Source organism: Aureobasidium subglaciale (assembly GCF_000721755.1).
Source record: "Aureobasidium subglaciale EXF-2481 unplaced genomic scaffold scaffold_14, whole genome shotgun sequence".
Classification (NCBI taxonomy): domain Eukaryota; kingdom Fungi; phylum Ascomycota; class Dothideomycetes; order Dothideales; family Saccotheciaceae; genus Aureobasidium; species Aureobasidium subglaciale.
Window position 1 is genome coordinate 464123 of NW_013566981.1, and position 22312 is coordinate 486434.

At 50.3% G+C, this 22312-nt stretch overlaps 8 protein-coding genes across 8 annotated transcripts; 3 read left to right on the forward strand and 5 right to left on the reverse strand.

Moving 5' to 3' along the window:
• Window positions 1–1542: 1542 nt before the first annotated feature.
• AUEXF2481DRAFT_66708 (uncharacterized protein) lies at window positions 1543–2401 on the forward strand (the record flags this gene model as incomplete). The annotated part of the gene is made up of 2 exons (XM_013487164.1): window positions 1543–1857; window positions 1916–2401. Coding segments are annotated over 2 exons (801 nt in total), but the record flags the coding sequence as incomplete, so codon positions are not given.
• Window positions 2402–4645: 2244 nt separating this feature from the next.
• On the reverse strand, window positions 4646–6045 carry AUEXF2481DRAFT_294629 (uncharacterized protein). Its single transcript, XM_013487261.1, has 3 exons — window positions 5601–6045; window positions 5073–5547; window positions 4646–5019 (listed from the first exon to the last, which is right to left on the reverse strand). Exons 1-3 carry the CDS (start codon window positions 5611–5613, stop codon window positions 4755–4757), a joined length of 753 nt encoding a protein of 250 aa, XP_013342715.1. The 5' UTR covers window positions 5614–6045; the 3' UTR covers window positions 4646–4754.
• AUEXF2481DRAFT_41339 (uncharacterized protein) lies at window positions 5995–7374 on the forward strand. Its single transcript, XM_013487131.1, has 2 exons — window positions 5995–6842; window positions 6898–7374. Exons 1-2 carry the CDS (start codon window positions 6270–6272, stop codon window positions 7297–7299), a joined length of 975 nt encoding a protein of 324 aa, XP_013342585.1. The 5' UTR covers window positions 5995–6269; the 3' UTR covers window positions 7300–7374.
• Window positions 7375–7743: 369 nt separating this feature from the next.
• AUEXF2481DRAFT_30702 (uncharacterized protein) lies at window positions 7744–8334 on the forward strand (the record flags this gene model as incomplete). Its single annotated transcript, XM_013487082.1, has 2 exons — window positions 7744–7765; window positions 7829–8334. The coding sequence occupies 2 exons, from the start codon at window positions 7744–7746 to the stop codon at window positions 8332–8334; spliced, it is 528 nt and encodes a 175-aa protein (XP_013342536.1).
• Window positions 8335–8619: 285 nt separating this feature from the next.
• AUEXF2481DRAFT_6212 (uncharacterized protein) lies at window positions 8620–11510 on the reverse strand (the record flags this gene model as incomplete). The annotated part of the gene is made up of 2 exons (XM_013487023.1): window positions 8620–11292; window positions 11349–11510. 2 exons carry the CDS (start codon window positions 11508–11510, stop codon window positions 8620–8622), a joined length of 2835 nt encoding a protein of 944 aa, XP_013342477.1.
• A 1941-nt stretch (window positions 11511–13451) lies between these two features.
• AUEXF2481DRAFT_6213 (uncharacterized protein) lies at window positions 13452–17650 on the reverse strand (the record flags this gene model as incomplete). The annotated part of the gene is made up of 8 exons (XM_013487024.1): window positions 13452–13754; window positions 13812–14996; window positions 15063–15197; window positions 15247–15255; window positions 15320–15824; window positions 15878–16865; window positions 17029–17287; window positions 17339–17650. The coding sequence occupies 8 exons, from the start codon at window positions 17648–17650 to the stop codon at window positions 13452–13454; spliced, it is 3696 nt and encodes a 1231-aa protein (XP_013342478.1).
• A 245-nt stretch (window positions 17651–17895) lies between these two features.
• AUEXF2481DRAFT_41343 (uncharacterized protein) lies at window positions 17896–19940 on the reverse strand. The gene has a single exon (XM_013487132.1). The coding sequence runs from the start codon at window positions 19918–19920 to the stop codon at window positions 18247–18249; it is 1674 nt and encodes a 557-aa protein (XP_013342586.1). The 5' UTR covers window positions 19921–19940; the 3' UTR covers window positions 17896–18246.
• Window positions 19941–20206: 266 nt separating this feature from the next.
• On the reverse strand, window positions 20207–22043 carry AUEXF2481DRAFT_98916 (uncharacterized protein). The gene is made up of 2 exons (XM_013487262.1): window positions 21525–22043; window positions 20207–21462 (listed from the first exon to the last, which is right to left on the reverse strand). Exons 1-2 carry the CDS (start codon window positions 21864–21866, stop codon window positions 20227–20229), a joined length of 1578 nt encoding a protein of 525 aa, XP_013342716.1. The 5' UTR covers window positions 21867–22043; the 3' UTR covers window positions 20207–20226.
• Between the last annotated feature and the right edge of the window lie 269 nt (window positions 22044–22312).

Here is a 22312-nt window from a genome sequence, read left to right on the forward strand (position 1 = left end):
TGAACAACAGATGGCTTGCGAAATATAAACACTCGAGGCCGTTTTCTCTTTCAACACACCGCACCAGGCCAGACTTGAGGGGTGTAATCCGCGTGTCGAGTACCTTTTGTGTGCTTTGCCTTTTGCGCGCCGCATGACCGTCCCAAGAAGTCATGATTCAATCTCTGAGCTTTTGCCGATAGCCGAAAAGCCACACGTGACGGCGCGATATAGATGCTTACCGGTACATGAATATCTTCACCTTCTAACAAATCCTTGATCCAGTGAGAGCGAGTAGCATCAACATCGAGACATCATGGAGTCTAGACGTGAAAGCTGATGGGGAACATTTGAATGATCGTCACCAACGGCTGTGTGAAGGGCAAGGCAAGCCTTTGGCGACATGCTGCAACACCGTTCTCCACTATCATTCGATCATTTCTCTCTGATCATTCAGCCTCGAGGTTGCATTGCCAGCTGGAGTCGCTCTCTGGCTTTATACTACGATATATCGGCTCTCTTTGAGTTGACCAAGAAAATCTCTTTCTCTTGAACCACACACTTTTCGAGGCTCTGCTCAACAGAATAATCGCATGTAACATCAATTGCTCATAGAAATCGTCTTGGAAGATGAGCGTCCGTGACATCAACGATTTGCCGGTAACGTTCATCACCCGCCGTGGTCCGTGTGTGGCCGATGAAAAACAAACCCGATCTCTTCGCTGGATGCAGATTTGCATATAGCCTTGCCAATACTGATACAAGGAACGGTCAGCAGCAACCAGAACTGGCAGAACTGCCTTGCATGATGCATCGTGGGTAGGCGATGATTAAATACTGAACAGCGAGCATCAGGAAGGCAAGATGCTGCCAGACTCGAGCTCTTGTGAAGGTCTCATCGGAGAAGTCGACAGACAGTGTGGGGTGAAGTGGGGGTGGAGCTTTGTTAAAGTCGATCATTCTTCTGTTTTGGAGACGGTCCGTATCCATGGCCTGCGTCAGCGGCATATTTTGTCTCAGCATTTCACGTCTTCCTCGTCCTTGAGCATCGTTCTGCCCACGTTTGTACTCGTACAAAGATGCGGCTCAAGTAGAGATCGGCGCGACGGTGAGGGCATGAACCTTGCACCGTTTCTCTAATTATTGAGCTAAGTTCAGTTGTTGAGGAGAGAGGTTTACGATGGCGCTTGCCGTGCGGGCAGCTGCTCTTCCGTCATGCTTTTGTCGACAAATACATCTCAGTGGCTCCTTCTCCGAAGTCTTTGGTGTATCCCTGCCGTTTGTATGCGCCTCTGTCGCCTTGACCTCCTCGAGTCTCTTCATCATCGTCCTTCAGCATCTCAATTCGACTCTCATACCTTTCAGCTGTTGCATCAAGCCTTTGGCATTATCCTGTGCTTGTCCTACTTCTTACCTGCATCTAGTGCTCTCGTCGCACAAAGTCTCCCCTGCAGCAAACATCCTCAATCCAGCACAAACTACTACTGCATCCCTCTCAACTCACCTCATCCCTAACTCATCATGAATCTCGACCGTCCAGGCAAGGGCCTCACCCTCCCATTCATGAAGTACCGCGAGAACAACCACCATGAACACCGTCTCGCTGGCTTTGGCTGGTTGCCCAATAAGATTCGCAACCAATTCATTGCTGTCGTTGGCGAGTTTGTCGGCACATTCCTCTTCCTGTTCTTCGCCTTCAGCGCTACTCAAGTCGCCAACGCTGCCACTGGCAATACATCCGAAAATAGCGATGATGGATCTATCACCCAAGCACCGAACACTTCAGCCTTGCTGTACATTGCATTGGCCTTTGGCTTCTCCCTGGCTGTCAACGCCTGGGTCTTCTTCCGCATCACCGGCGGCCTCTTCAACCCAGCAGTAAGTCAAACACAGGTCCATCCGCATGGTCAAGGCTTCCTAACAGATTCTTTCACAGGTCACCCTCGCCCTCTGCCTCATCGGTGCATGCAAATGGACTCGTGGTGCACTCGTCTTCGTCGGCCAGATCCTCGGCGCCATTGCAGCCGCTGGCATCGTCTCCTGCCTTTTTCCCGCTGCCATGAACGTCTCGACAACCCTCGGAGGTGGTACCTCAATCGTCAGAGGCCTGTTCATTGAGATGTTCCTCACCGCCATGCTCGTCTTCACCATTCTCATGCTGGCTGCAGAGAAACACAAGGGAACCTTTCTCGCACCCATTGGCATTGGCTTGGCTCTCTTCGTCGCTGAGCTTACCGGTGTCTTCTTCACTGGCGGCAGTCTCAACCCTGCTCGCTCTTTCGGACCCTGCGTCATTCTACACTCCTTCCCAGGCTACCACTGGATCTACTGGCTTGGCCCCTTGCTGGGATCCGTCCTCTCCGTCGGCTTCTACAAATTTATCAAGACTCTGGAATACGAGACGGCAAACCCTGGACAGGACTTCAACGACAAGGAGGCCGAGGTCTTCCAGGTGGACGAGGATACAGCAACAACAGGAGCAGATGTGGCAAGACCTAACGTGGCAATCGGACGTAGTGAGTACATTGCCGATGGCCGCGGCATCTACCACTCACAAGATGTCCGTCAAGCTGTAGCTGCTCCTCGTGCTCCCGCAAACTACGGCAACACTGGTTACGGCAACACTCACCCCTCGGGTCCCGCTCCCGCCCTCCCGCCTATCAAGCAGGTTTCCGGTGAAGAGAACGCTATTGCCCCAGGACGTGGAAATGGTACCTTGTCTGGTACGACTCATGATGGTGCTGATTCTGACCGTACTCGTGATAGTCTAAACGCGCCTCGAGATGCACACCGTGCTCCCGACCACGTTAACGACGAAAAGAGACGGCGCAGTTCGAGCTACAGTGGTCCCCATCACCAGGAGAAGAAGCGCAGTTCCAGCGATCGTTACCGTTCCTCCAACGACGCAGAAAGAGGAGATCTCGGAGGACACTACAAGGTTTCGGGACTTTGAAAAGAGCAAGGGAAAGTTTCATATCATCGACAGCATTACCACAAAGTTGTGGCAGCAAGGCGTTGGAAGGTCTATTGTTTTGGGGTAGGCGTTTACACACTCGGGGATATGGAGGGAGTTAATCACACGACTGTCGAATGGGCAGATCGATACCTACGTATTCTCAAAAGCATACGAACCCCTTTGATCACATTGACATGATTGTTCCTTGCTCAGCTGTGTGACTTGATACCGTTGCGAAAGCATGTCGCGAGTTTACCTGCCCTCCGCGGCTTGTCACGCGACCTTTCGACACAGTCCAGGTTTGTCATTTCGTATGTTGCTGCTCCCTTGCTTGGACCTGAACATCTCTCCGACGTGACAAAGTTCAGGTGTATAAATAAGAGCCAGGTAGGACGAAGGTCAGCAGGGTCTTGTGTGTAAAGAAGACCTTCCGACACGCATTGTTCCCAAAAAGAAGCCAACGCCGCCAATCCAAGCGACGGAACAACAGTAAAGCATATTCCCACCCCGATCAAAAAGAGAAGGAGACCAGCTATCCAAGCGAAGTACTCGTATCCTCTAAAAGTAAATCACAAGAAGAAAGAAGCTTGAGAAATTGGGGGAAAGTGCCAGCCCCGACGCTCCTGCCTCGCCATCAGGCTTCAGCGTCGATTTCTCAAAACACAGCGAAAAGGTTGCTAACAACCTATCCGGACCCCTTAGAAGGGATGTGAAGAAGCAAAAGAAGACGTTCCGGTGCGGGGAATCGAACCCCGACCTCCTCGGTGAAAGCGAGAAATCCTAGCCGTTAGACCACACCGGATGTGATTGATGAATAATCAGGCTATAAGATGATATATAAAGCTCACGTGCCGTCTGGGGCCGACGGTACGCATCGATTGCCACGGCAGGATGGGGAAGCACTAATATGTGAGGCGGTAGAAGGTGGATGAGCTGCTGGGATGATGATCGATGGATGTTCGTCTGTTTCTTGTCATGAGCTTTGAAAGAGGTCTATCTCGAATGCGTCTCCCACTCATGCCTTTGGGCTTCAAAATTACAAACCAGTTATTTATGCATATCTCAACCAACACTCCAGTCAACGGCTTGATGTCTCGTTTTGTCCTTGCACACACCTCATATGTACTAGAGATACACTCCCAAGTATGATTAAGTCTCTGTGGCGGCCGTAATTTGCGAATGAGAGCTTTGGGAAGTGGTAAATGGCATAACCCTGTCAAAGACAAAGTCTTGCGACAACATCATATCTTCGATTCTACCGTTTAACCGTTTATTGGGAAAGATGATGGGGAAGTGAGACTTGCTATAACTGAATTCTTAGGGAGTAAGGTATCCTAATGACAGGCAGCCTATTTCTGTTCAAGCAGAGAATGGAGGGTGAAAGATGGCTGCTACCACAGAGGAAAGTATACATAGAGCTATCCACGGTCAGATGCACATTATTCAAGACGTTTCCAAGAACGATAATAAGAAAGAAAGCTAGAGCAAGTGACTTCTTAATTCTCATGTATAATGTGTATCAAGAAGGGAAGAGGAACACAATGATGGTCAATAGAAATGTTTACAGGGTAAAAAAAGACATTAGGTATTGTTGCTCGTAACTCGCATAAGGCATCTGAAACACAATGCAGGGGTAGTAATGATACAACCGAAGCCAAAAAAGAGGACATTACGAAAAGATTGGGTGCTGTCAACACCGATCCTTGAAGACCGTACATCCCGAGAGATGCAGATTTCATAGATCTAGGGATATCATGAACGTGAAAACAGACGACGACAAAGAAGCTCGTAAACAAGAGTCTAGGGTTCTAGCTCTGCTTTACTCGTATTCCTCCTTGACGCGCCTTTGGCTCTCGGAATCGATGAAGCTGCCGCGGGAGCGGGTGCTGGCCTTGCGACCGAACATTCCACCCTTGCGGGGGGTGCGCTCGCTGGACTTGGAAACCGCACCGCCGACGCAGAAGAGGACCATGGCGATGAAGAAGGCGGCGAAGGCAGCCCAGGTCCAACCGAAACCGTAGCGACCGAGACGAGCATCCTGACCATTGCGACGGAAGGCGTTGCGACCTTGGACGAAGCATGCACTGTGAGAGTGGTTAGTCTTTGACAGTGCTGGGATTTATAGGCTCAAACTTACGTCATGAGAGCGGCAGCAAGGGCCTGGAAGAAGGCAGCAACGGCGACGGTAAGACCAGAGAGGTAGGAGCCAAGACGAGTGCAGATGGCGAGGATACCAGTGAGGAAGGCAATGGCAGCGAAGAAGAGAGCAATCAGGTAGAAAGCGAACATGAAACGCGAGAGGTAGTAGTAGTGGTTGGTACCAATGAAGGCCTCAGGAATGCCCTGGTCGCTGCCAAAGTTTCTTGGGGGGTCGAAAGGCAGAGCGGGAGTAGGGGAGCGGCAGTTTCCATTTTTGCCATTGACTACACCACAGATGTGGAAGAAGGTCCAGCGAGCGGGGTTGCGAACAGCAGAAGTTCCAGCAGTGTCGACTTGGATGAAGTAGGTCTTGTTGAGAGGCGTGGTGTTTGACACGCCAGACAGGATAACGAAGAATTGGAAGAGAAGTCCAGCACCAACGAGGACAAGGGAAATCAATCCCAATAGAGGACCTGGGTTGATGGTCAGTCGTCGCAAAGAGACTGATGGTTGTCCCAATACTTACGCGCTACAGCCATTGCAATTGCCGTGTGTGGAGAGTCGATATGTTATTAATTAATGTAATGACCAGGGCAGTCGTAGGGCGAAAGTGGAGAGTGCTATGTTCAGAAGGAAGGTTGTTTCTTTGACGCAGGTCACAGGTGGTTAAAAGCAAAATGCGATCTTCGGACTTGGTGTCTTGGGGGTGACGCAGTGGAGGGAGCCTTGTGCTTTTTTGCTTTGGGCCAGTTCGAGTGCAAGTGGAACAAGATCACTCAAATTATGATGTCAGGGCTGCTCGGAACGGTCACGCTAGCGAGCGGGAAGAGGTGATGAGGTGGACGGTGCGTAGGTCCAGACAAGGGTCTGGATGTCGTTCGTGCCTGAATGTATAACGATGGGCAAGTCGTCGAAGAGGTATCGCGTTGGAGGATGGCTTTATGATTGTTCCTGTTGTTTCTGCAGGTACAAAGAGAGGCGACAGATGGGATTGAAATTTGATTTGTACATTCCTGTGATGCGAACGTCCGACCGATGACGGTTCCCAGGGATACAATACTGGGATCTGCACAACGAATCAAGCCACAACCGTCAGCCTGCCCAGACCTAGGCAGGCGCATTTGGCAGCCAACGACGACACCGACCCTGTCTGAGCCATCGGTATACGCCTCCAATACTGGTCAGTCGCACCACCATGTCAACGATACTATGGCCCCCTCTGCCAGGTGTCTCAGCCGCTTCTCTCGCGCAACAGGCAGACGAAACGCGACAACGTGAGCTTGCATGGCTGCTCGAAGCTCTCCAGGAAACTCTGTCGAGCTTGAAATCCGGACTTGAGGAGTGTAGCTCTCTACTAGCACCACAAGAACAAGGCAGCACCCTGGTCGTTTCTTCACACCGTAGCGAGGCCATCAAAGGCTTCATTACGCGCAATGGCTCAAACATCACCAAAGGCGACGTCCAACTGCGCCTCGCTTCGCTACCACCTCCACGTGGTCAGACGAGCTGCAAGCTCTCCATCTCAACTTCACCCTCTGCGCCTGCTCTTCAGCTGAAGCAGATTGCAGAAGTCAGGACTTTGATCAATTCGAGCTTGGATGTAGTGGATGCGACGACATGGACAGGAGACAAAGGGGACGCGAATTTCATCTCAGGTCAATTGAACCTGCTGCATGAGAATATTCGCGACGCGAAAGCAGTCCTCAAAGGATCTCCAGCTGGCTCCGAGGCCGACAAAACTTGGGCCTCCGAACCCCTGGATGAGAAGGTGCGCATCAGCCCCCTGGTTAGAGTGCCGACTGCTTTGCTGACCTCCTTCGTAGATCTTCGATCCTCCACCTCCCTCGAACCTCTCCTTCCACCTCAGTATCTCCGACGCAGCGCTACTGCTCCATATTCGCACTCTTGAACCTGCATCTCACACCGGCTCCTCGACACCTCTCACAGGCGGTCCTTCATTTACTGGTTTCGGTTTCCGCGACAGACTCGCACATGCACTAGGTGCTGGTCCTCGAGCACCAGCCCACGACGAAGCCGAAGAAGTCTTTACTTACCGTAACACCGAGGTCAGAGTGAAAGAGAAGGTAAGAGTGGAAAGTCAGGATCCGAGCCTGATCAGCGCAATGGCCAAACTGGTTGCGCTTGAGCATACTGTAGAGTTGGGAAGAAGAGCACTAGATGTCGTTATGGGCAAAGAGCATGAAGGAGATAATGATGATGAGTAGGACTCATTGTCTGGAGTTGTTTGCATTTTGCTTTTCCTCAAGATACCCCCTTTAGCAATACTAAGCGTGACATCATTATACTTTTCGCTCTGTTGACAATTCATTTGTATTGATGTTACTTTTGTCTATCTTTGACATATCAAAGAGAATACACATAGATATCAAGGCTGCCTAAAATACAACAATGAAGGATCGATAACCTCCTCCTCTGCCCTTGCCGAAATACCGATTGGGCGTCTATACGAAAAAGGCAAACCTTATACGCACGTAAAGCACCCAGACACATAGAGACCATACTTTCCACTCCTCTCGAGTCACTTCAAAAACTAGACGATTGGGTAGATTTACGAACGTTCAAATCAATTACACATTCGAACACGCAAGCATTGCTAGAGAAAGCACATATTAAAGCAAGCCACCAAAATTCCTACAGCGTAAAGAGACATGATCAATATCTTTCTTATCAGTATGTGAACTACTTTCAACTTCCATGATGACATTCGCAAAACACTTAACTCTGGAAATACAGCAACACTCTTCTTGAGCATTGCAACTGCAACAACCTCCCTAAACAACCAGGCCTACGACCAGGACCAAAACCTACACGAAAACCAACTCATCATGTCTTCCCCTGCGCCCTCCTCTCCAGGTCCAGCACCCTACCCCTCAAACGCCCTCTCCATGCGCGACACAATCCTCCCCCAAGACCTCCCCCGCTTCCTCGCCTTCCTCTCCAAAGACAGAGGTGGCGATATCTTCGAAGGCTACAATCTAAACGACAATGGTAAAATCGAATACACATTCTACAATGCAGATACCAATGAAGTGCTTGAACGCGAGACCTTTGAAGATAATGGAAACGCAAAAAAGTATTTGGAGCAGGAGGAAAAGCTCTTCGAGGAGAATAAGAGGAGTGGGTGGTGGGTTGCTCCTGAAGGGTACGAGGAGGAGATGGAGGAGAAGGATAGGAAGGTGAGGGAGAAAGGGGAGGAGAGGAAGAAGGAAGAGGAGAAGAATGCAGAGGTGAAGAAGTGATTAGACTGACGATTGGAACAATGAGGAGACGGAAGGTGTAAAGATCTCTTGATACATCCTACTTAATCTTTGCCAGCAGCTACATTCTATACATTCTTGTCTCTTCAAAAACACATTTCTATCTATAGCAAAAAGAGTGAGAAAAAGAGAACAAGGAAAGCACTCTAGAGCACCCATCGCTACTACTAGGAGAAAACGAGAAGCCAACCATGACATATCGACGATACAATTCTCACCAATCCATCCGCTCGTATCCTTCACTACCCGCAAGTCTCATCTGATCTCTTACATGGTAGGCGAGTGACTAACACTCCTCCCCTTAGCAAACCACCCCCAAGGTCCCGCCTTTCCCCCAGCTCCCCCAGTAGCAACAGGCGCCAACATCTCCGGTGTATTCATCGGACTAGGTCCCATAGAACTCGGTGTATCAGGTCTCGGAACCATCATCTTCAATCTCTCCATTTCATTCTCATGTGCTTCCATCTGTGCCATCATCATGGCTTCCATGGCATCGATTTTAGCTTGCATCTCCTCCCTTTGCTGCTCCATCTGTCGGCGTGTCTTGTCGAGGCTGATCTGCAAGAGTTCGTTTTCGTGGATGGCTGTTGCTTCGCGGGTTTTTGCTGCTACTAATTCGACTAGCAGGGTCTCATCTGATGGTGGGGCGTGAGAGGGCGTGGAAAGAATGTTTTGGGATGACAGTGAAGAGTTGCGCTTGGGGATTGTTGTTGTACTGGTCGTTGGTGTGATCGAGCCAGACCCTTCTCTTCCAATGTCAGTCTCCGTGGCTTTCCTGGCAGAACCGAATTTTTGCGGCTTTGCGCGGATCTCGGTTCCGTCTTGGGATCTGATCATGCGAAGTGGAGGTCCAGGGCGATGTTGTTGAGTTGCAGAGCGAGGAGATGGGAGAGTTTGGTGAGGCCGTACGCGAGGGACAGAGATTGTGATGTCTGGGAAAGAGCCTGAGAGGTCGCGAGAAGCTTTCTTCCCATGGCCACGGTATAGAGAGCGACGGACTCTGATCGACTCGGTAGTTTGAATATCGCCTTTGAGAGATAGTCGTGTGTCCTTCAAGTCCAGTGTTCTCCTCTTATGGCGGTGCGCGCGATCCTTAGCCACTCGCTGTCGCAGCTTGACAAGCTCGGCTTCTAGCTTGATGGTGTACTCACTCGCTAGAGGTGCCTGCGAAGGCGCTGTCTCTCCAGTCTCGGATCCACTGTCGGAGTCAAGTGATGTCTCAGCATCAAACAAAGCACACAACTTGAGTAGAGACGAATGAAGACCAGCATCTCTGTCTTGGCCAGGCGTGTTGTCGGCCATGATACTCTGCGTTACTGATCTGACAAAGTTGGATTGTCTTTTCAGTGCAGTAACTTCTTCCCGAGTCTTTTCGTGGTCGATTCTGGATGGTAGTGTGGTGCGACGCTGTCTGCGATAGGCGTCTACCGTCTTCTTCTCGCGGAGAAGTTCAAGCAGATCACCAACAATCTCCTGTGCTCTGATTCCTCTTGCTTCCTCTCGTTGCAGGTTTGCCGCCGTTTGAGCAGCTTCGCGTTGAACTTCGCTGAGAGCAATCAACAGACCTTCTACCTGTTCGTGCAAGTTCCTGTCTTGCGAGATGAAAGATCTGTGAGGCTTGGTCGGCGTAGCACTGTCTCTTTCAAGATCGTCGACTTCAGTTGGTGCAGTGCTAGCATAGCTGTCAGTGCTGATCATACTAGCTCCACTTCCAGAAATGGAGTTGAGTGTTGAAAGCGATTGTCCAGATGCTTTGCGGCGAAGAGGTGCAGCTGGCGACAAGGAGTCACTCTTGGATGTCGACCAGAAGTCGAATAATCTGAAAGCATTTCCGTAAGTGCTGGTGAAGCCTAGTGCGCGTACAGTCCTGTCTGCAGAGCCTCGTTCAGCTTGCTTGAAGAACTGCTTGCCTAGCTTGTCGAGAGCGTCGCGAGTAACAACTTGCTTGAAGAGAGTGGTGACCTCCTCGATGAGTTGATCGGGATTGTTCTCATATGGCATCCAGATTTCGCGAGACAGTAGCAACTGCAATACGTCCTCCAACTCAGCCATAGCCAGCAACTTCTGTTCGTTCTTCAGAATCAAGGCCAAGGCGACGCGCATGACGGTCTCGTCAGCGCCCTCAGCCAGAATGATGTCGTAAATGCGGAAGAGTGTTTCGAGGGGACATGTCGTCGCGAAGATGGTCATAAACCATTGTGAAAGATAGGCGAATTCAACACCCAAGGCCTTGAAGTGTGAGACCAGTTTAGTAGCTAAAGGTGTAAGTAATTGCTGGAACTGGTATATGCGTGAATGAAGTCCAGTAAGAGAATGTGAGTACGAGTCGCGGAGGCCGTGGTTCTCCATAAGTCTGACAAAGACACAGAAGGCGTCTCTTGCATCCATCTTCATGAGAAGAATACCGACAATAAAGCCCATGCCTTGGCAATAGCCAATCTCTGGGTCGTACAGGTTGTAGCATTTCAGGACTTGGCCTAGCATAGTCTGACCCTCGCCGCCAGCCTGGGCAAAGAGAGGATGACTTGGGAAGCAGCGGCCAATGTCCTTGTCAATGATAGTGTCCGAGGTTGGTGGCTCGCTCTCAACTTGTGCCAGTAGTCGATCGAACTCCGAGTAGAGTCTCTCTTCGCGTGCACCAGCAATGCCACCCCAAACAACCGGCCTTAAGAAGTCAGGAACTCCTTTATGTATCATGATTGGTGTCATGGTGGGCATGGATATCAAAGCCTCTTCATAGTCGCGTGTGACGAAAGCCCAAAAGTCACCAAGACTCATGCCGAGGGCTTCCTTGGGAATGTGTAGGCTGAGCAGCGAAGCACCGCCCATGGAAACATTGCGATCGTGGTTGGAGATGTTTACGGTGGTGATACCAGCTTTGGGATCGGTAGCGAGGGCGTTGTTTTCCATTTCGAGGCGAGCGAGAAGAGCAGCCATGTGCTGTGAAAAGGATCAATACTCGAAGGTTTGGGTCAAGACGCGGTCGTTTGGCTTACTTCGTCATCGTCGTGACCGCCAATTCTTGGGGTCGATTGTTCTACTGGAGAGCTTAGAACCGAGTCTGTGAGTGGCACGCTGACCAGAGAGTCTGTATGTGCGTGGTGGGAGTGTGAAAAGGAGCCAGAAAGAGGCGTCTCGACGGATTTTTCGAGCGTCATTGTTGATGTTTGTAGGTGTATGATGTCGTGTCTCGGTGTAAAATGCAATTGAGGGTGACCAGCAATCCCTGTGTTTGTCTATAACATGTCGGTTCGACGAGTGATGCAGAAAACAATAAGCAGCCTACGGTATTGCTACTGTATGCCGGGTCGAGTTGGTCTGGAAAAAGGCGCTTGCTTAAGGAAGGGACGCGTCGAGACACAGCCAAAGGAATGGAGACTGATAATATCGCTCGCTCGCAATAGTTTTCAACAGAACGTTGCAAATGTCGTTCGTTTCGTGGACCGCGCAGCTTCAGGAGCACACCACTACCTGCGATTCGAGTAACCAAGTAGCAACCCTTCAGAAACCCATCAACGGCGATGAGGCAGCCAAAAGCACCTGTTGTGAAACGTGCTATCCTTCCCCTGAGCATTTCCGGTTAGCTCGGCCGGCTCAAACTCTGTCTGGCTGAGCGCACGTGCCATGAACAAGCTAATTTCACCCGTCGGACCAGACATCATCAAACCCACCAGACCTTGGGATCTGTTTGTTCTATGCATCTTCGACTGCTTCCATGTTCATTCTATCAGCAATATACCATGCTTGATTACCCGTCATGGCCACAATCTCGAGATCGACTATCTACACCTCAGGAGTCCAACACCCTGATTCACTCGACAAACACGTCCGTCCAACTCCTGTCCCCTCGTCGTCGTCATGGCAAGTATCTCTTACATTTCCACAACGTTACACCCTCTCCACAACGGTCTTCCACCGTATGTCTGCCTATCCTCATCTATCACAGCAGTCCAGACATCGAATATCTCTCATTTCCATCATCTTGAAGTCATCAAAAGCGGCACAAAGTGCAACCAAATCACACTCTTTCATATATTTGAAGAGCGCCGTCATACCATATTTCCACCCTTCCACGTCATGTTAAAATTTGATGAACGAGATTTCGATTGATTGCTTTTCCTTTCGACACCACCACTGCTCCTCACAAGACAGTAAGAGTAGAGAAACTGTGACATAACTCACTGGACATTCTAGACAGAGTCGTGTCCAAAAGTGCTGCATTGATGGTTAGCTGTAGCTACCTTACTCATCATCCGCCTATCCAACCCTCTAAACTCGACACGCCCATCCCTCAACCCCCCCCCCCCCCCCCCCCCCCATTCTAGCCAGCGGTGAACCGCGCACCGCCCAGTAGAGGATCGCCCCGGGTTGACCCCCGAACTTGCCCCCCCCCCCCCCCCCCCCCCCCCCACTCTAAACCTCTCCTTCTTCACAAACGGTTTCTTCGCTCATCTTGCAGGCTATACAAGCCTCCCGCCAGATTCCCACCCGACGACAACCAGCGGGTGTGATAAAGGGGCAATAGTTCTAGAGTATCTTGTAATTGACCCAAGACATGCGTGAACAGGAGGTATCATTTTTGAGATCAGTCTTTTCTCCGGAAAGGAAGCTTGTTTGGTCTTGCATGGTTCGTAGCCGCGCGGTCGTGTGTGCTGTGCGGCGCATCTGCATCTGCTTCTGACATCTGTGTCCTGCCTCGGCGGGCGGCAGGTTTTTGGCTTTGCCTGAGGTGCATCTGGTCTGTGCATTCGCCCTGTCTAAAATTCAGGGCCGTCCACTTTCTGGTCGAACCATCCTGGATCTGAAAGTGACTACCGGTATGACTCTGAGATGCCTTCTTAATATGGCTATCGCCGCCTTCAGCGAGAAGGTTAGTAAAGCTCTACACTGGCCGTAATTTTTAAACTCTTGCAAGTCCCTGGTCTTCTTCGCATGAACAAGTTCTCGAGTTTGAAAGGTTTAGAGAGATTCAAGAGGAATGCATTGTCATTCGATATCCTCAGTACTATCAAGTAGGTCTACTACCATCAGTCAGAGGAAGCCTAAGAATACCCGATCATCACAGGTTTGTGCGAAGTTGCAAACACAAAAAGCAACCCTTATCCTTCACCCGCAGCGGAATTGCTCTCGAGAAGTGCTGACCGTGCACCATCTGCGCCATAAACTGCCGCCTTCTCCTCCCAAGCTTTCATCAATTCTCCCACTTCCTTGAGAGACACTGGCTTCGTCATGTACATGTCCATGCCATGCGTGAAGGCATTGGACTGGTCTTCTGCACTTGCGTTACCTGTCAAAGCGATGATCAAGCTCTGATACGTCTCGATAGGTTGATCAACTCGCTGTGCTGCCTTTGCAATTTCTCTCTGTCGAATAACTTTCGCAGCCTCAAAACCATCCATGACCTGATTTGTGAAGTTAGCTTATGTCTGCCCCAGTGTTCCCGCGCCTTCATCACTTACTGGCATGCTGATGTCCATGAAGATCAACTGGAATGGAGTTTCATGAAGCAGTGCATCTTCGCATACCTTGACTGCGTCACTGCCATCTCGTGCCAACCTTAAATCCTTGAAGTCGCGACGGACAAAGAAGGTCTGCAAAAGCTTGAGATTGACTTCGTTGCCATCGACTAGCAGGATCCTTGGCTTGATAGTCTTGAAATAGGCACGGTCTATATGGCCCTCGCTGCGGCTACTTACAAGCTCATCGTGTCTCTTTAGAGGCTGCTGTTCGGACAGCGGCACGTCCAAAGTCTTGAGGCGCCTGTGATGAGTTCCGGATACTTCTATCTGAGGCGTGATCCCTGGGATAGATGGAGTTCGTGACTGAAACTCCAGTGTAGGTGAATTAGGAGCTGAAGTAATCGTCACTGATGGGAAAGGAAAGCCTCCACCGAACGAGGGCTTTCTCATTCGCTTTGACAAATCTTGTGAGTGAGACGGACTTCGTCGTAAGGTCGGGCTTAGCTGTGTGAGTTCCGGAATGGGTCCTATCTCCTCTACTAACGCGGGGACGGAAGATGAGTTTTCGGTAGGACCACGTTTGTCGAGCGCGTGCTTTAGAGCCTTTGCAAGCTTGAACGGTCCGAATGGTTTTGGCATGACGTGTAGCTTGGGGTAGTTGACATTGTTCGAGATGGCTGTGGTTCTGGAGCGATCGGAACAGAGGATCATAACCACGGCGTCAAACTCTTCCAGAAGTTGCAAGTGCTCCGTGATGGCCAAGAGATGAACGTCGTCTACCAAGACAATGTCAGGTTTGGTCTTCATATCCCAGTCGTCGAGATCTTCAACTTTGTACCAACCATTGATACAGGCAGCCAATGCGTGCTTCTGCATCTCATAGCCCTCCCTTTTCTGAGGCGTATCATCTGGCAGTACGTCTTGTTGAAAATTCACAATCTGAGGTCGAGGTTGGATTGTGCGCAAGACTTGTATGTCGTCTTCGTTGGGCCTGTGAAATCCGTCTCGGGGCTCTCCTGACCCAGAACGTTTCATTGGTATGCGGACTGTGACAGTCGTACCATGATTGACTTCAGATTGCACTGAAATCTCTCCATTCATCATTTGGACCAGCGACCTCACCAGAGACAGTCCAAGGCCCGTTCCGGGAGCGAGAGGGTTCTCCTGGGCGAATGATGTGAACATCTTTCTTAGAACATCAAATCAGCATTTTCCTGCAGAGTACTCTTGGTGGTAAGAACATGTAATCACCTTCGTGTCCATGTAAGCTTGAGAAATGCCTTTGCCTGAGTCTGCGACTTTTAGCTCCACCATGGCCATGGCGGGCTCTGACTCCTTCATGCTCATCTCTTCGCAATTAAGAGACACCTTGATGAAGCCGTGTTCCTGATCTTTGTCAGTACTGGGATGCTCGATAATGTTGACCAGTCTTTACCGTATATTTCTGTAAGCGTCTGTTAGCAAGAGATGCACGCTTGGTGGATGATCTCGGAAGTGGAAAGACTGACCAAACTGTTGCCGAAGATGTTCATGATTGTACGCCTATAAGATCCAGGCTGGGTAACAAAGGTCCAGTCCCGTGGCGGACTGACGTCAAGTATCACTTCAACAGGTGATTGAGGCAGGGCTACCAAATCCTCAAACGTTTTGGCGTTCCTTTTTGATCTCTCTCCAGCAAATCCGAGCTCCATACTGGGATCACTCTTTGCAAGGAAGCCAGTCGTGACACCCTCAATGACCTCTTCTGCAATAGCAGCAAGGTTGACATGGGAAAAGGTGCTAAGCAGTGGTTCAACACCACCTTTGACGACGTGTGGCCGAATGTTAAGGTTTTCTCCGGATAGATCTTTTGTGAAAGCATTCACCTTGCTGAAGTCGAGCACCATTTGAATGGTGTCAAGACGCGTGTGTGCACAGCTCTCCGTGGTGTCGATGAGAGACGTCTGGAAAGAAGACATCTCGGTCTCTTGAATGAGCTCGCATGATGCTAGGATACCGTGAAGCGGAGATCGCCTGGAGATTGTTAGCTATTGACTATATCAACACAAATGAGAAGAAAGACCAACAATTCATGGCTGACACTTCCGATGAAGTCACCTTTCTGATGATCAGAGAGCACAACGGTGCATCGATCGATTTCAGCCTTGACGCAGTTGCAGAATGCTCGGCAGAAGAAGTAGTCGATCTCGAAGGTGAAGTTCCGTTCACTTGACAGTGTATATACAAGGCAGACGGACCACCGGCCGAGATGCGTATTCCATAAGGGCACAAAAATAATTTCGTAGGCTCCTGGTAAATGCGAGAACAATTTCCTGATGTCGGTCTCTTCAACATTGCCTTGGTGTGGCGAATCAGCATGGTTCACTAGATCACTAGTCCTGGGGTCGCGGAGCTCTGGGAAATGATAAATCTGTCCAGCTGGCGCTCGTCTGATGAACTTCAAGAGAGCCTTGACAGGTATATTGGTAGGCGTCGTCTCGTCCAGCGGGCACGTATCATCAGGCTTGCCAAATGACGCAACACAGACGCTACAAGCGAGAATGGCAGCGTGTATGCAACATTCGTCACCATTTCCACCCTCGTCTGGGGGAGTGCGTGCAGGTGGGCCGTTACTGGCCGTGAGTTTGTAAGAGTCACGCTTTGGACCGCTTTGACGTCTAGATGGGCGATGTGCAGCCATACTCCTTCCTGATTGCTTGGCTGCTGTGTCAAGGAAGATCACTCCACCACCATGCTCTTGCAAGGATAGAGACTGCCGAAGCAAGGCGGATGCACGGCTGAAAATCTCGTTGTACTCTCTCCCGCCATTGCCTTCCGGAAGCTCGTCTTCGGAAGATTTGCCAGTGCTGCTACACCGACTGACAGATTCGGTCGATTGTGTAGGGTCGGGTTCTTTGATGCAAGGCTCTCCTGGTGGCGTTTGCGCTCTCTCATCTTGATGAGCATCCATGAAAGATGCCAGAGACTTGTTCATCTTCATGATACGGATCACGTCCATATGTTGCTTACGATTCTCCAAGTGGACCATGACGTTGTCGGCCATTGATGTTAGAACTCGAGGAAGAGTCAGTAACATGTACATATAGGCTCAGCGCACAGTGACGATAAGGTTTGTGGATTCAAATTCATGAGCGCGCGAGACAGGAAGAGAGTGTGGATGAGGAGGGGGTAAGATCAGATATGTTGATTGTCGGTCAGAGCGATGATGATAACTCACAGAAAACATGCTCAAGGGAGATAGGCTCTCGAACCTTGTCGTCCAAGATGAAGACAGTCCCAATGACAATCTGGTTACTTGTACGAATAGGGACACTACAGTAGTAGGCGAGTTTGAGGTCTTCCACAATGTTGAGTTTAGAAAACCGAGGGTCAGCGCCCAAATCGCAAATCTCGAAGTAAGCAGGTTGTTTGGCAGCCCCGACCACAGCTCGAATTGTTTCAGCGCACAGGATACCTGTCTTGGGATGACTCTCGTTCTGGAGAAGGGTATTAGCGCGCTGTGTTCAACAGGTCAATACAATACCCACGAGAGCCAAGGGTCCGTCATCTTCGTCCGCAAACTTGTAGGGATCGTGCAAATCCATCGTCCTTGTCGATTCGGCGACATAGTACTGGGTGTCTCGGTCGATGAGGCTGACGAGTGCTCTTCGCATACCAAGACGCCAGCATATGAGCTGCATGTGTGCAGGCAGTGCAGAGTCTCGCTCGGTCAGGCGTAAGACTGACTTGTTGCTAGGTGTATAGTACTGATCAAGCTCTTGGGCGCGTCGCTCATCTGAAGGAAGGCCAGTGTCGCCAAGCGGTGTCGCAGGTATCGATTGCGCTTTGCCAGCCGACATCTTGGTCGATGGGCGTGCTCGAGACCAGCGAAGAGGCGTACCAGGAATGTGGTGTGGAAATTGGTGAGTTCAATGTATCTGAAGCCTGAGATGATGCGACTCGACGGACAAAGACAGGGAAGTGATAATTAGGCTGGCGCAGTGATGACCAGCTGATGTTGGGTTGGAAAAGACGAGTATTAATCTTTCGCATGTAGGAAATAGTGGTTGAGACACTTCGACGAAGATGTCAAGACCACAAAAGGACGGAAATGAGCAGTAGGTGTGTGGGTTCGCAAGCATTGGTGTGCGTCGAAAGAGGGAGTCCTCGAAGCATCAAGGAAGCCAAGTTACGCAATATGTGTATGAATATGGAAGTTACGATCAACATGCGATGGTCCGAATCGCGACTTCCGGAACTGCCTCCACCTGAAAATATGCAACTTCGAGAACAAAGAGTGTGGTCATGTTTAATGATTAGCATACATACTCATCAAAAATGAAGAGTTTGGCATGGAGAACAAAGATTATGAAACCAGTCCCCGAACTGGATAGAATAAGCGGAGGCGTCTGACGAAAAATACTCATGCAAGTGACTTGGCGACGTACAAAATCATTTACATCTTATCAAACACTTGAGTCCCAAACAGACTCTCAACAGAAGTCTCTCTGAAGCGACGCTCGTCCTTCAAATCATCATGCTCAGGGCCTTCGGTCGACGACAGCAAGGCAGTCTTCTCATCTGCAGTCCTTGGGTTGTTGGTCAATTCACCGAACCAGTTCTTGCCACCATCGGTGGCTTGAGTCCTTGCCAACTCCTTCTCCTCGCAGGCGTAGCGAGGAGTGTTGGCAGGCAATAGGTAGCGGCGGTGCCAAGCGCCGAGGAAAACACCATCAGGATCAACCTCGTCACGGACACGAAGGAATGAGGTCAGGTTGTCACCAAACATGTTTTGCATGTCATCGTTAGTGACAGTGGAGAAGTTCTTGGCCCAATGAGGTTTTGCGCCGAGTTCCTTCATGAGATACTCGAAGGCTTCGTAGTAGCGCTCATGACAAGGAGGGTCCTTCAAGAAGGGGCGGTAGAGAGTTGCGTTGAGGTACAGAGTAGGTCCGTTGGCGTTGGTGTTATCCATCCAGGGTCGAGGCTGAACACGAGAGGTGTCTGAAACGCGGACTTCGATGGGAGCGTGGACATAGAGACCTTTGTTGCTGACAGGAATGTTCGAGCCTTCTTCACCGTTGATCCAGGCAGAGAGACGGGTAATGGCTTCAGGACCCTTCTCAAGAGGGAGTGCCCACTCGTTGACGAACTGAGAGAACAAGCAGTTCATCAGGAGACCAGTGCGTTGGGGCTCGATACCGCTGGTGACAGCGTGATCCGAGAAGCCGTATTGCATACCGAACACAAACCACTCGATTGCGGGAAGGATACGAGGAACATAGTTGGAGAACCACAGCAGAATCTGGTAGGTGTGGAAACCAACAGAGCCGCCATACCAGCTGGAAACGGGAGGTCTCTCAGGCTTGTCGGTCTTGGAAGCAGACCAGACAATGGCTCTTTTCATGTAAGGTAACCACCAGACACGAGTAAACTCCTTGTTTGTCCACAAATCTGTGTTCCATCGCGAAAGCACCCAGTCAAGGGGTTTCAATGTTTGTTCCCATTCAATATTTGTTGCACCTGTCATCTCAAACTCGACTTCGGTAATGATTCCAAGAGCTCCCAGAGAGGTCAAACCGGCGCGGAACAGATCTTGGTTCTCATCAGCGGAGCAGTATGAGATGCTGCCATCAGAAAGGGCGATGCGGATGGATTTGACAGAGTCGGACATGAGGCCATGCTTGAGGGTACTGCCGTGGGTGCCTGTCGAGATTGCGCCAACGATGGACTGGTCGTGAATACTTCCGAGGTTGGGCATGGTGAGGCCATGCTTGCTCGCAGCCAGATTCAGGTCGCGCAGACGGATGCCACCTTGGACTGTAAGGCGCTTACGTTCCTTGTCGACGTTCAGTACACGGTTGTACTTGTCGAGGTTGACCATCCATGATGATGTGCATGTGATGTCGCTCGGAGAGTGACCGCAGCCAACGACAACAATGCGACGTCTGCTTCGTCGCGCGAGCTTGACGATCTTCTGGATTTCCTCGGTTGTTTCTGGCTGAACGTAGAGTTCCGGTCGCGAATGGAACGTACGGGCCCATGTTGAATGTACGTGCTGCTCATTAGCTGGGAAGGCCACCTCAGGGTCGACCTCTCTTATGTCTGCCTTTAATCTCTCGTCCATCATGTTGGTTGAGAAAGGATACGACAAACAAGCTCGATGGCAACTTTCGAGTCGAGACTCTTGAGATCATGCGACGGTCGATCGTGAAGTCTCCGCAAACGGCAGTTCTAGCCTAGACTTGTTCTTATCCTGCTTTGACATCTGCGAATCCATTAGACGATTCCAGCAACTCTTGACAACCTTGTTATAGAGACACTTTGATCATTTGAAACATGAGAACACAGCACCTCACATAGAACAGCCTCAGCTAATTGATAGTAGAAAAGAACATAAGATTTGGCAAGATCAAGCCGAGCAAGTGAAGATAATCTAAAGCGCCGACTCTTTACCCTTCTCGGAATAGTCTATATCGTTATTCATCCTCGCAACTTCAGGCGAGGGCGACGCTGTGAGAACGTGATCATCGACCATGTCCACCTTAGGTCCAGTGTAGTTCTTTCTGCCATCGAAGATGTAGGTCAACAATGAGATCAGCAGCCAAATGCCGAATGCTACCACACAATAGTTCATGTTGTTTGAGTTGACCGGCAACTCTGGAGGGAACAAGAATAGGACAGAAGTGATTGCAACATAAGCAAGGCCAAGCAAGTTGGCGAACCATGCAAACCATGAAGGAAGGATGAATGCGCGGTCTGCAGGCAAGCCCTTGCGCCCTTGAAGAACGTTCAGAGCAATTGGGATACCATAAGTGATGCTCAAAGCAACAACAGACGCACTGGTGATAGCGTTGAAGGCACTGGTACTTCCAAGGAAGACGCAGCCAAAGATGATGACCAAGGCCAGGGTAAGGCCAAGTGCGTTGACAGGCACATCGAGCCCCGGGTGGACCTTACTGAAAAATTTAGAGAATGGAAGACCTCTGTCTCTAGCGAAGGCCCATGCCATACGACTGCTGGTAGTCATGATGGCAATTGTCGCAAAGACAGTACAGACCAGAGGGAACATGAGCAGACAGACGGCTCCGGCGCGCGAGCTTGTAGCATTGTACAAGATGGCAAGAAGAGGTCCGGCTGGCGATTCGATGATGTCGGTAATGTTACCAGCCACAAACAAGAGACACATCAAGAAGATGAATCCAGTGAAGACACCAATGGCCACGCAAGTGATCATGATGAAGGGTCCAGTCTTTCTTGGGTTAGGAATTTCCTCAATCATATGTGCGACAGCGTCGAAGCCAGTAAGTCCAAAGCCACCCTGGAGCAAGCCCAACAACCATGCAACACCATCAGGCCATCCAGTTTCGTTGATGAACTCGGTGAAGACCAAGTCAGCCGAGTTGTAGTTGGGAGACGAGCATGCCAAAATCGTGATACAAATGACGACGAATCCAGTGATTGACCAAATGATGGCACCTTTGTCGATATGAGGGATGATGCGGTTGGCAAAAGCGTTCAAGCAGAAAGCAAAAACGTTGTAGCCGATGTATATCAGGAATTGATGCCAGCTCTTAGCCTCGTAGGAAGGGTCCATCAACGAGATGATACCCAAGATGAGTTGCGATCCGAGCAAGCCACCTGTAGCCGTCAGGGCCATCCATCCGCCGACCTAAGAATCTATGTGTCAGTATATTGAGGGTTGCGGAGACGGACGTCTGGGGTAGAACTCACGTTGATCCATCCAGTGATCCAGGAGATAATGCGACTCCTGGGGCACAACATAGCTGCCCAGTGGTACTGGCCGCCAGCCGAGGGATACGCACTAAGAAACTCCGCGAGACTGGCTGCAAGACATAGATTACAGACACCTGCTGTGATCAATCCCCAGAGAACGGAAGTAGGCCCGCCACTAGGCAAGGCCACTGACAATGATGTCGCCAGGGCAGTCCATGAATTCAGAATAGCGAAGGCTAAGCCGAGCATAGCCAGCGGGGAAAATGTTCGTTTCAACTCCTGGGTATGACCCAGAGCCGCAAGTTGCAAGGCATCATCCGTGATGCCGCCGCCAGTCATGGTAATGGTATTGTTGTGTATCGCCTCTTTTTCTCCGGCTCTTTCCTTCCTGGAAACGCTGGAATGTCGAGAAGGGTGTGCAGCAGGAAGATGCGGTTGTCCAAAACACAAAGCAGAGGGAGAAGAAGATCTCTTAAAGGCCAAAGGTTGATATCTTACCCCTCAAGCTGACCAAAGATAGTCCTCGCCGGACGGTTGCCCCAGAGGAAGTGAATTTTGGTTACCACACAAAAACTGATGTCATGGGCCACCTGGAGATCACTGCTCGTGCCGATATGCGGAGTGGCACGCGTAAGTCGCATCCTACGCAACGTCTTGACAAAGAAGATTGTGTACATCTCAGTGATACGGCCGACGCTGTTGAACTCCACTGACTCGAAACAACAAGTCGAAGAGAATGTTGAACTGATTGTAAGATAGCGATTCCCCCTTGCTTATCGCCTATG